The sequence below is a fragment of the Oxyura jamaicensis genome, chromosome 6 (genome assembly GCF_011077185.1).
Source record: "Oxyura jamaicensis isolate SHBP4307 breed ruddy duck chromosome 6, BPBGC_Ojam_1.0, whole genome shotgun sequence".
NCBI lineage: Eukaryota > Metazoa > Chordata > Aves > Anseriformes > Anatidae > Oxyura > Oxyura jamaicensis.
The window spans coordinates 36,037,467-36,048,870 of record NC_048898.1 but is presented as its reverse complement, the minus strand read 5'-3'; the positions used below and the strand labels follow the sequence as shown (position 1 = coordinate 36,048,870).

Below are 11,404 nucleotides of genomic sequence, written 5' to 3'. Positions count from 1 at the left end.
CTCTCCCTCTCCCTCTCCCTCTCCCTCTCCCTCTCCCTCTCCCTCTCCCTCCCTGGTCTCAGTATTCTTTATTGTGAAGGAAGAGGGAGAGAGAATTTTAAATATGACATTTAAACTCTCTTCCATTCACATTTGTACTAATGTTAACTGTTGTCACAGTGGTCATCATGTCCTATAAGTGCAGGTTATCAGAGTTGTGTCCCTAAGGCTGGTCATTAAGTCTGAAGATGAAGTAAAGTTTCTTGCAGTCAGCTTTCAAATGTTCAGTAAAACAGGAAAAAGTAAAAACTGATCAGAAACAAGGGAAAAAGAAGATGAAGATTCTGTTCTAAAATTTGCTATGAAGCTGTTTTTGCATTTAAAAAATTTACTTGTGCCAGTGTCTCTTTCATCCAATTAGGCTAAGAACACATAGGGAAAAAAATCACTTTGGTCTACTATGTTGTCTGCTGTTGGTGACATAGTCATACCTTATTTCAGTTTATGTTTTTTTGCATTTGTGACTTAACCAAGGTCATTCTGTCTGATTATACAAGATGGTGTTTTCAGTATTGCTTTATCTAGTGTAATATATATCTCAATAATTAATTTCTACATAAAAGAATGTTATTGCATTGACTATGGAATGTTATTTTATAAAAAATGGACTTAGCATTTCAGAACATCTGGAGATGTCTTTGAGTACAAGAATACATGAGGTTGTGAAAAAGATAGCTCATTCAACACTAGAGTGGAATGCCTTGCTTTTTATTCAAGTAGAGCTTTGTCATAGATATTTAATGATTTCTAGCAGTGATGTGTGGATTCACACACATTTTAAAAAGCATGGATGAGCTGTGAAATTTATGTTAGAGCCAATATTTTTAAGCTAGCATCATTTGAGTGTCAGAGACTGTTCGATGTTAATACTAATAGCTTTCCTGAGTCATCTTGTCATCCAAGTAAATTATAAGTTAATGGATAGAGATGTAATAAATGCAACTGAAAAGTTATTTCAAAAAATATATATTTTTTGTTGATTCAGATATACTTTTACATCTTTAGCCTTAAGATATAACTCCTTGTAGTGTTGTACTTTTGGAATAACAGCTTCTTAATACTAATTTTATAGTTTATGGATAGACTACTTATCTCAGTATGCTATGGAAAATTTCCTGCGTGCAGCTGAAATAGGAGAAGAACTGAATGAAGCCTGGATTGTTCATAATGCTGCGGTGTATATCTTAAACTACAATAGGCATATTATCACATCAGGAAGACAGAGGGAAATTATTGAGTATCTGCAGACTCTTCTTGGAGCAGTCAAGACTGTTGGGCACACTGGGTAAATTTAGAGTTTTGGTTATGAACGTGCTCTTGTTTCTGTAACAGAAAAAATATTTTCACAATGTTCATTTGTGTCATGAGAGAACATTATTGCTGGCTTTTATTAGAAGTAGAAGGACTTCAGCATATACAGAATACTTAAGAAGGTAAATTGAATTTTGTGGTTGGAAAGTGAGGTTTTAATCCTATTTGTTTCTATTCACTATAATCCATATTAACCTTAGTCTAAATAATGTTAATTTCTCTTCATTATGGAATAGCAACATGTGCATGTGAAATAGTGCATGTGTCAATTTTGTTGACCTGCTCGGAAAGAATCAGGAAAATTTTTGTAGCCTTTCTGTTGGCAGGAGCTTGAAATGTGTTTACTTGCTCCCAGTTACTCTGAAGTTGAATTATATAGTAAATATAGTTTATTGTAAATATTTCTAATCACAGTACGTTCTGAAATACAAAACAAAGGAGGAAAAAAGAAAGAAAAGGGAATGTGTACAATAATTGACCATGAAAATAGTTTTCACAGTGATTGAGAGAAATTCTGTTCTGTAGCAAATACAATGGCAGAATGATTAACTATTCCAGAGGAATACTCAAGTCAAAGTTCTGTCGGACAAAACCCTAGAACTTTTAGCACTTTTTTACTGACAGTGACTTCAGAACTAGACAAACTGAGAGGACCAACAGCAAAGAATGATTTTTTAATAGTGTTGCAGGTCAAGGCCTAAAGTTCAGTTTGTACAGAGATGAAGACAGGTAATACCTACTTATTAATTCGGGCATTTGTATTAACGTGTATCATAATTCAGTTTGTGTTGTCTGTAAAAAAAAAAAAAAGATAATTCCATCTCAGAGGTTGATTATCATAAGGAGTAATACAGTGTAACAAATGAATGATTTTATTTGAAGAATTTGGTGTAGGTTATTAGGAAACCCTTTCTACTTTCACACATAACAGTTCACTACTAAAAAGTGAGATTTTAAATTTGTTCACCTCTGAAATAAATTTGAAAAGATACCTTCTGTGAAGAAATAGAAGCTTCAATCACAGAAAGATCTGAAAAAATGCAATATAAAATATGAAAGTTTTTATTGGAGAAAGGGGGAGGAGGGAGGGTAGATTTAACCATTTTAACTGCATTTCCAACAGGGAAATTTTGTAAAATCCGTAATTTTGTTTTCTAAGAAAAATCTAGATTTTCAAATAGTGCTCATGACTTTATTTGTTTCACTTATTTTGGTCTGATGCAATATGCATTTCAGGTTTCTTTTTTCTTCTTCAGAAGTACTGTCACTTTGTTGATGTTATGTAATGCTGTAGCTCGGGGCTTAATTCTCTGTTGGATTCCAAAGCCTAAACTTACTGAGGAGAAAAAGTTATGTGCATCACCAGACAAAAGTAGAAAGGCTGCAGCAAAGGGACATGAGAAAGCAAAAGCTCTCTCCCCTTTGTCAGTAGATCCCAGTGGACTTCCTGATATCAAAGCAGCCTTAGAGGTACAAAATCCACTTTTTTCACTTTTTTAAAAAAATTATTATTTATTTTTATTTTTTTAAGACACTGTCATGTATTACGATTCATAGAAATTTAAATTCCAGAGATTCTTGCAGAAAAACTACCATCTTTTATTGTTCCTGCCATCACAGATTCTCCCTAGATATGCACTGAAGTTTCTTGTCAGTTTAATCTGAAGACTGCAGCTTTTATTTGCTGTATGGATTTATTTATGGAGATGTTAGTATTAGAGATGCATGCACAGAAATTTTAAAATAACTAATGGATAACATTTTCCATAAAAATAGCTGTTCAAATTTGCCTTAAGTTTCAGTCTTTTTTTCTTGTTGCTCTTTAGATTTGTGAATTTGCTCTAAATGTGATAACTGGAACCATACCTAATGAAACAGTACCCGTTGCTGTAAAACAACAGATCATTGCTACATGGGTGAAAGTAAAACAGTTAAATCAGCAACAGATAGGACATAAACTTTGGACTGAGGAGGAGGTATTATTTCTCTGAAATCCTGCAATAAGTTATTTTTTTTCTTTGAAAAATTAATATTAAATGCATACATTTATTTAATAATTATTAAATTATCAGTGTATATTTCTTGTATATATTTTAATTTGATTTGAAAGAAAAATTTTGCCTGTAGCTGAAATACCAGCTATGTTTATATTAACATTTAGTATGAACTTTTTATATGGAGACTATTGATCCAGTAACTTGAAAAATAGTATTTTATTCCAATCTTTTAATTTTAAATATGTCTATAAATCCAGAGTATGGAATGTAAATTAATTATATTGTTGCTGTATTTTTGGTGATACTGTAGTAGTTCAGCATTAGCAATGTTAGTAAAAAAAAAAAAAAAGGGGGGGGGGGGATCCACCAATTTAAGAACAAAATAAAGAGAGGTAGACTCGCTTAATACAAACTTAGGTTTTTGAACATAGTTATTGTTACTGTGCAATCCCAATTAATGTTCTTAATATTTTCTTGAAAGAAAATCTGTTAAAAATCTCATAAGATTTTTATTTCTGCTCAGAGTAGTGATGAAGCACAAAATCCTATTGCAAGAATTCTTGTTGGTCTAGAAATGTATTCATGTAATGGCTTGGGTCTCATGGATTTCACGGTTCCTGCTTTAACTCAGGTATTTCCTTTAGCTCTTTGTTTTTTGAGAAAAAGCATGTGATTTCAGTTTTGGTTTTGAATACAGACAAAATTCAATTTGAAACTTTTATTATATTTATTATATATATATGAAGTACATATATATTATTTATACATATTTATTATTTTGAAACTTTTTATTATTTACTTCCAAAGTTTTCAAGAGATTGAGTAGTTACAACAGGTAGAAAAACTGTGTAACTATTTTCATTTATACAAAAAAGAAAAAGCATTAGAAAACCAGTATTACAATTATTCCCACGTTGCCCTAACAGGTTATTATCATAACCATTGAATGAACATAATGGATTCAGATGTATTCTGTACAGAACCATACTTGGGACTTTATTTTATTTTATGGAGAAGATAAAGTCTTACTTTAGGGTTTGTATTGGGAGCATTCCAAATTTCAACAGAGAACTTCATGTTATTTTGAATTTACTTTTGGCAGTTATAGGGTAGAATTACCTGTTTTTTAAAGAATTAGGTGGCTTTCTTGTAAGACCTATATGAGGCAGAACTACGTTACTAGCATAGTTCATTAAAACACTTGCTTTTGATTGGTCTTAACATGATTGCTGATGCTGAACAGTGCCACACTTTTTCTGTTCTGTTGATTACTAGTCTGGAGGAATGAAGGTGGTATAAAAATGTTTATATCATACATTTTCAAAACTATGAGCTGATGTATTTATTACCTGTCTGATTACTACACTTAATCATTTATACTTCCTTTGATAAATGGGTTTCTTAAAAGACTAAGGCGTATTTCCTCAGTTAGCTAGGAATCTGATGACATTGTATAACACTTCTGTAGAAATGCTTCTCTCTAAAGACCAGGATCTCGGTCCTTATAAAGATTTAGGTAAATAATTCCAAGTGGTCTGCAGATTTTTGGCAAATACTTTGAGCTAGCTTTAGCTATTATTTCAGTGATATTCAGCATATTTATAGCTGGGTTTACATTTGCTTTTACAGTATTTACTGCAGGGTAAATGATGATTATATGTTTATTGCCTATTTTGATTTTTCTTGTAAATCTTTATTTTACTAGATTGTTTTATTGTATACTTGTTCCATGCCAAGGTGGGTTGTATAAAAGGTACATCTAGAAGAATGTAATCTGATTGCATATGAGTAAGATGGTGTGAGGATAAGTAAGTATTGTGTATGAAAAAGGCATGGCAGAAACACAAGATTTATTTATTTATTTATTTATTTATTTATTTATTTATTATTATTTTTTTTCCAGTTAGTGAAATTGGCTTTAGAATGCAGCTGGTCAGATTCATTAGTAGAACTGCAGACACTGACACGACTGACATATTTTGCATATGTGTTACATGACTACGAAATAGTGATGACTTGTTCCCAAAGGATATTGCAGTCAGATGATAATCTTTTTCACAATAGCGATACCAAGAAATATGAAATGTAAGTACATTTCATTTTGCATTATAATGTGGTATACTTGATACAATTTTTGAAGAATGAATATATAGGGAAAATGCATCTGACTACTTAATCAAAATTGAGATTTTTTTTTTTTTTTTCACAAAGAAATTGTACAGCTGAAAGTGCAATTTTCCTACTGCTCCCGATTTTGTCGTTAGCAATTACTTAAGTACTACAGATGATGTTTTAACTCTACAGTGTAGCCTGAGTAGAAGATGGTGTGAGATCCAGATTGTGTCTCTGGACTCAGTTCAGGAAGATAAGTGAATTTTGTAATCCATGTGAGTCAACAGGTTATATATACTTGTGTCTTCCTGATGAGCAGTGCTTTTCTGAAATGGGGTCTGTGGCAGTCACAGTCTTTTCGTGCTTTTGTAGTTTCCAAGCAGAAAGTAGCTTATTCTAATACACTGATGAAAATTGCTTCTGATAATACATGAAGGGTCTACACAGTTCACGTAAGAAGATGCTTTGAGTGTTAACAGGTGTAAAAGCTACCGTTTTCTAATTTCTGGTGTCAGGTATCCCCAGGTAACAGGCTTCCCTTATAGATTCTATATGTGGGAGCAATAGGAGTGTAATTCATTTCTTAAAAAGCCCTGGGTCTTACTGAACTGTTAATTTAAAACTTTGATCTTGTGGAAAAAAAAGGGAAAAAAGAAAAACGGTTTCCTATATAGCAGGATCTACTGGTGGAGTCCTTAGGTCCTTCTGCTTATATATAATTTTCCTCCAAAAAATGGAAAGTAATTTCATCAAAACAAGAGGGAGTTGACACCAATTATTAAAAAAAAAAAAAAAATCAGAATGCAAGAAGTTTGAAATGAATAAGACCAATACTTTGAATGCACTTCAGTGTTCATTTTTCTCTCTGAGAAGATTTCCGGAAAACAATGCTGCTCTTTGAAAGTAAAGGTTGTTTATTTCATGGGAGAAGAACATTTAAAACCAGTTTTTATCTCCAAAACATCTTAAAATATGAAACATATAATTTCAAAATATTATAGAAAGAAAATAATCAATATTTAGCAATCTCTAAACTAGTGAATGATAAAATGTTTCCTTCTTTGACCAAGAAGTTTAGTTGTGGGTTGTCAATGTTATCTCCAGAGAAATGGAAGATGAATGTACTCAATCTTTTCATGTTAAAGCACAACTTAAGGACAAAGAAGGCTTAGATACCTACTTTTTTGTTGTTGTTGTTAACTTTTACTGTAGAACACTGGTGTCCTCTTGTGGACACCAACTGCATAATAGCCCTCACTACGCGGTAGGAATTAATCCAACTAGAAATGAGAAATGGCAGTTTAGTAAAGATTAATTCTTCCCTTTTTTCTTTTTTTTTTTTTCATTTTTTTTCTTTTTTTTCATTTTTTTTATATTTTTTTTATATTTCTTTTTTTTTTCTTTCCTTTAAAAATCTTGCATATTGTATTACATTGTTTTATTATTTTATTACCAAACCACTTCTATTCAAGTATATCAGATAAGTTTTATTATTGCTTTGTTATTGTTTTTTTAACTAGTTAACTGATGGGATTGAAATTTCTACTCCTTACTTTTAAATGTAGCAGAATATGATCCAAATCAGTTGCTCTAGAACCCTGTCCATACTTTACCAGACATAAGAGAGACCAATTCCAAGAAAAAAAAAAAGTATTTAAAATTGTCTGATTTTCCCAATTTCTGTTTTTAATTGCTTGCTATGTAAATTTCATTCTGAATTACTATTTTTATATTGTTTGATGTACAATGGTGAATAATGGGGAGAGAATCCCAAATCTAGAAGTCACTAGAAGTAGGTAAAATATTTTTCAAATCTTATTTCACTGTTATTTTCATTAGAACTGTAGAAAAGATACTTTATTTCTGACACCTGTTCACAGAGTGTTCAGATTTTTAAAATATTTTCAGATTGTATGAAAAAGGTCATTAGAAGCCTTTGTAACTTTCAAAGCTACTAACATCTCTCTAGTAACAACTTGAAAGCATTGTTAATGGGAACTGGTGTGTTCTTAGACTGTAAGACTAGCACATTTTGAGTTACTTGTCTTTATTCAGACCTGATAACACAGCAAGACAAGAAATGTTGAGTACTGCTGCCTGTATCCAAGGGAAGAGTATAATGGAAAATTTGGCTGGGCAAAAACATTTGCGTGTAGCAGCATCAAAAGCCTTTGCTCAGAGTGCCAGGTATGTTTTATTTTAAGAAGGGACTAATATAAAGCAGACAAAAAACTGATTTAAAGATTTGGGCATCAGCATTCTTTCCCAAGACTGATAAAAAATCAAAATAATTGAGAATTGAAATGCTTAACAAAGGATTTGACAGAATTTAGCAGTTTGGTAAATTTAAAATAAATTTTAGCAGTTTAGAAACCAAAGTGGAAAGATTGCTTTAAGTAATGAATAGGAAGAAGGTGATACATGGATGAATAATGCCTGATTTTTAATTTCTTTGCTTTTTGGAAAAAAAAAAAGGAAAGAGCAAAATAGTAGGCAATTGAAACTGTTAGAGAATGAAAATGTGATGGCTGATGTGAAGCCCTTAGAGGTATAATATTTTTCCTTAATAATTAAAAAGAGAGTGATGAATGAAGTTGGAAAGGCCAGCGTAACAGAACTCTATAGTTATGTTGTATAGTGAACAGACAAATACATATTTTTTCAAATTACATACCATGACAAGCGGAGTGAACATATACAAATAGCTTAACAAATGTCAAAAGGGACACAAAAAGTGGTGAGCAAAAACTTAGTAAGTCTAGTGTTAATATATACAGTATGTGAGCAGATAGAGTCTAAACATTGTAAAATTTTGGGAGAAAATTACAGATTGCCTGATTCAAAAACGATCAAGCTGTGACAGGGGAGGTTTAGGCTGGATATCAGGAAATGGTTCTTCACCGAGAGAGTGGTCGTGCACTTGAACAGGCTCCCCAGGGATGTAGTCATGGCACCAAGCCTGTCAGAGGTTAAGAAGCGTTTAGACTGTGCTCTTAGACACATGGTCTGAATTTTTGGGTGCTCCTGTGTGGTGCCAGGAGTTGAAATCAATGATCCTTGTGGGTCCCTTCCAACTCAGGATATTTTATAGTTCTATGAAAATAGTAAGACTATTCGTTGGGTGATTTTTAAATACCAATTAATGTAGCTAAATTCTAAAGATTTTGCTCACTCATGTGTGTTTTATTACAGTCTGGAAAATTATTATATTTTATTAATTAAAAGTAACATTTGCATGGAATGTGCTCAAAACAATTTGCATGCAAGTAGAGGCATTTGAAGTATATTTTTATGTTACAGTGATTCTGTACTATTCAAAATCCATAGCATTGAAGAGCTGTGTTTTTTGTGTGTGTGTGTGATGCTTTTATAATGAGAAATTAACGTAATAGGAAGAAAAAAAAAAAAAAGTAGGTTATTCCAATGAGAACCTCTCAAGTAGATTTCTACTAACTTTTAAAATTAGGTCTCTCTTCAGTTAAGGTTGCGCAGAAATACAGTACAAACATTTGTTTAATATTCCTTCTGTTGGATGTATGGAGGTGTTTTGTATATAAAAATGGAAAATATATTTTGTATGAAGCTGATATGCTAACCCCTCATTGCTGAGATATTGTGGTGTCTAGATAAGCTAAACCACAGATGATGTTTGCAGAAAATCCTGTATCTTTGTTACAGTGAGATTTTTTCCTTCATTAAGCTGTAATTTGTTTTCTTCAGATATGCAGGTGAAGCTGGAAATTATTCCCTTGTAATGTTTGCAGCGAGACACTTTTGGAATGCATGTTTACCTTTGCTTGGTTTTCCACATGACAGAGAGCAGATTAAAGAACCTATTGAAATAATTCTTAAGAATATAATAAAAGCAGAATCTAAAAATAAACAGGTAAGAATAGCTAATAAATATTGTTAACTATGCATGTGGTTAGTGATTGGTACTGATGATAAGAAAAATTTTGCTTTGTTCTGAAGCTCTGTGTGCATATTTCAAGATATCTTTCCTAAAAGGAAAAGGCCTTGTCATAAACATGTAAATGCTTTCTAATCTTAATTTGCATAGCACACATTCACACACAACAGGGAATCACATACCCTTTTTCTATTTGGTGATTCTTCTGGTTTTAGGCAATTGACAAACTTGCAGCTGTTTTCTTCAAAATAATTTACTGTCTGGATGTGTGTAGTGTTATACTTTTTGAGGCTCACAAAAGGGAATGTGTAGAAAATATTCAAAAGAAGGTAAAGTGACAGAAAAAAGTCTGTCACTTCCAGTAAGGATGATAATAGGCCTTAGAAGACAAACTCATAAAAGCTGGAATTAAATTAAGGTTCCTCACACCTGCAGATTCAAATTACCATTAAGCCTGTAAAATTATTTTTTAACAAATCTCATCACATGAAATTTCTTTTCATGCTGAAACATCCCTACACATTTACAACTGGTCTTACTTTGAAATTCCCAGAGCTGATCCATTTCTCTCTTTCTAGATTTCTCTCTTTCTGATTTGAATGTCAATGAAGCTGATGTGAGTTTCCCCATGCATTTCAGTAGTCGCAGAATTAGACCTTGAAGGTTTTATTAATAACTGTTGCATTCAAGTTCAGTGGTACCAATGTGACATCTCAGTCTGCATCTCAGATCATCTAGTAGTATAGTATAGTAATAGTAAACTTAATTTTTCTTTCTCCTCAAGCCATGTATAAATCACTAATAATCAGAGATGGTGACTGGTCTGCTTGAGTGTGTAGGAAACAGAATTTGCAAGTACACTGTGTACTAGGAAATACAGTGACATGAAGATTGTAAACTTAAAGGAACTTTGACAGTGCATGTATATCTAACACTGTGAATTTCCATAGGGACATTTCTAAAGGTCTAGTTATTTGCAGAGCTGATATATTGAAAACCAGTAAGAAGGAATAGTTCATTATGTATATATAAATAACTCGCTGCTACAGGATATTTTCGGAGCAAACCCTTAATAAGATATATGAAAAGTCAAGACCTTTATTTAGATAATGGAAGAGTACAGTCAAAGAGAGCACAGACTTTGTATCTGTAAAGAATAGTAATTCTTGTGAATTAGACTATATAGGATTTTCTGATATTATTTATAAAAAAATACTTCCACTAAGTTCTGTATTTGATTATTTCCAGAGTTACTAATTCTTCTTTATATGCTGTAGTAACTAGTGTAAGAGGCAGGAACTGGTATCCAGTGATCATTGATCAGGCTAACTCTAAGCAGTTTTTAAATGTGTTCACATATCTAGAGAAGCATATATCTGAAGACAACTTTTAGTTTAGCCCAGCAAGGCAGTGGTTTTTTGCTTACTTGAGATATGTACCAAAATATAAAGGGCTTTGTTCTTACTGTCTTTTTAGGAGAAAAACGATACATTGCCTTTGCATCAGTGGCTCACAAAGGATTTTCAAAGTATTGGATTATCAGATGGATGCTTTCTGCCAGGCATGTTCTTTCTTATTTAGATGTGATAATTAAAAACAAACTAACAAAAACCTGTAGTTTGTAATAGCATTGTTCTAATTCTGCAGTATATTAATAAATTACTTGAATATACTTCAAAGGTGCTGATGAAGATCTGACATTAAGGACCTCTTTATATGGGTTATTATTCCACATATATGCTGATAAAGCTGACTGGGAAACAGCATTAAAAGTCCTGAATGAAGCTATTCAGGCTTTGCCTCAGACAAGACACAGGCTGTAAGTTATATTTATTTTTATTAAAATAAGCATTTGGGTTCTAGAGAACTCTAAAATTCTAAGTTCTGTTTTTGCTATTTTTCTATTTTGCATTGGCAGAATAAAATCATGACTACCTTTTGGTCAGCCAGTCAATTCTTTATTCTATTCTATTCTATTCTATTCTATTCTATTCTATTCTATTCTATTCTATTCTATTCTATTCTATTCTATTCT

The 11,404-nt window shown here is 32.2% G+C and overlaps 1 protein-coding gene across 11 annotated transcripts in view; it reads left to right on the top strand.

Annotated features, from left to right (window-relative positions):
• Positions 1 to 11,404, top strand: part of CFAP46 (cilia and flagella associated protein 46) — an 83,387-nt gene that overhangs the window by 30,612 nt on the left and 41,371 nt on the right. For all 11 annotated transcript variants that reach the window (XR_004752133.1, XR_004752134.1, XR_004752135.1 and 8 more), the window contains 9 exons: positions 1,112 to 1,324; positions 2,607 to 2,820; positions 3,177 to 3,326; positions 3,871 to 3,978; positions 5,251 to 5,432; positions 7,515 to 7,646; positions 9,180 to 9,345; positions 10,846 to 10,930; positions 11,050 to 11,188. Coding sequence is in view for 8 of the 11 variants with exons in the window: in XM_035330776.1 (XP_035186667.1) it covers positions 1,112 to 1,324; positions 2,607 to 2,820; positions 3,177 to 3,326; positions 3,871 to 3,978; positions 5,251 to 5,432; positions 7,515 to 7,646; positions 9,180 to 9,345; positions 10,846 to 10,930; positions 11,050 to 11,188 (1,389 nt within the window). In the remaining 3 variants the exon portion in view is untranslated. The remainder of the gene's footprint in view (positions 1 to 1,111; positions 1,325 to 2,606; positions 2,821 to 3,176; positions 3,327 to 3,870; positions 3,979 to 5,250; positions 5,433 to 7,514; positions 7,647 to 9,179; positions 9,346 to 10,845; positions 10,931 to 11,049; positions 11,189 to 11,404) is intronic.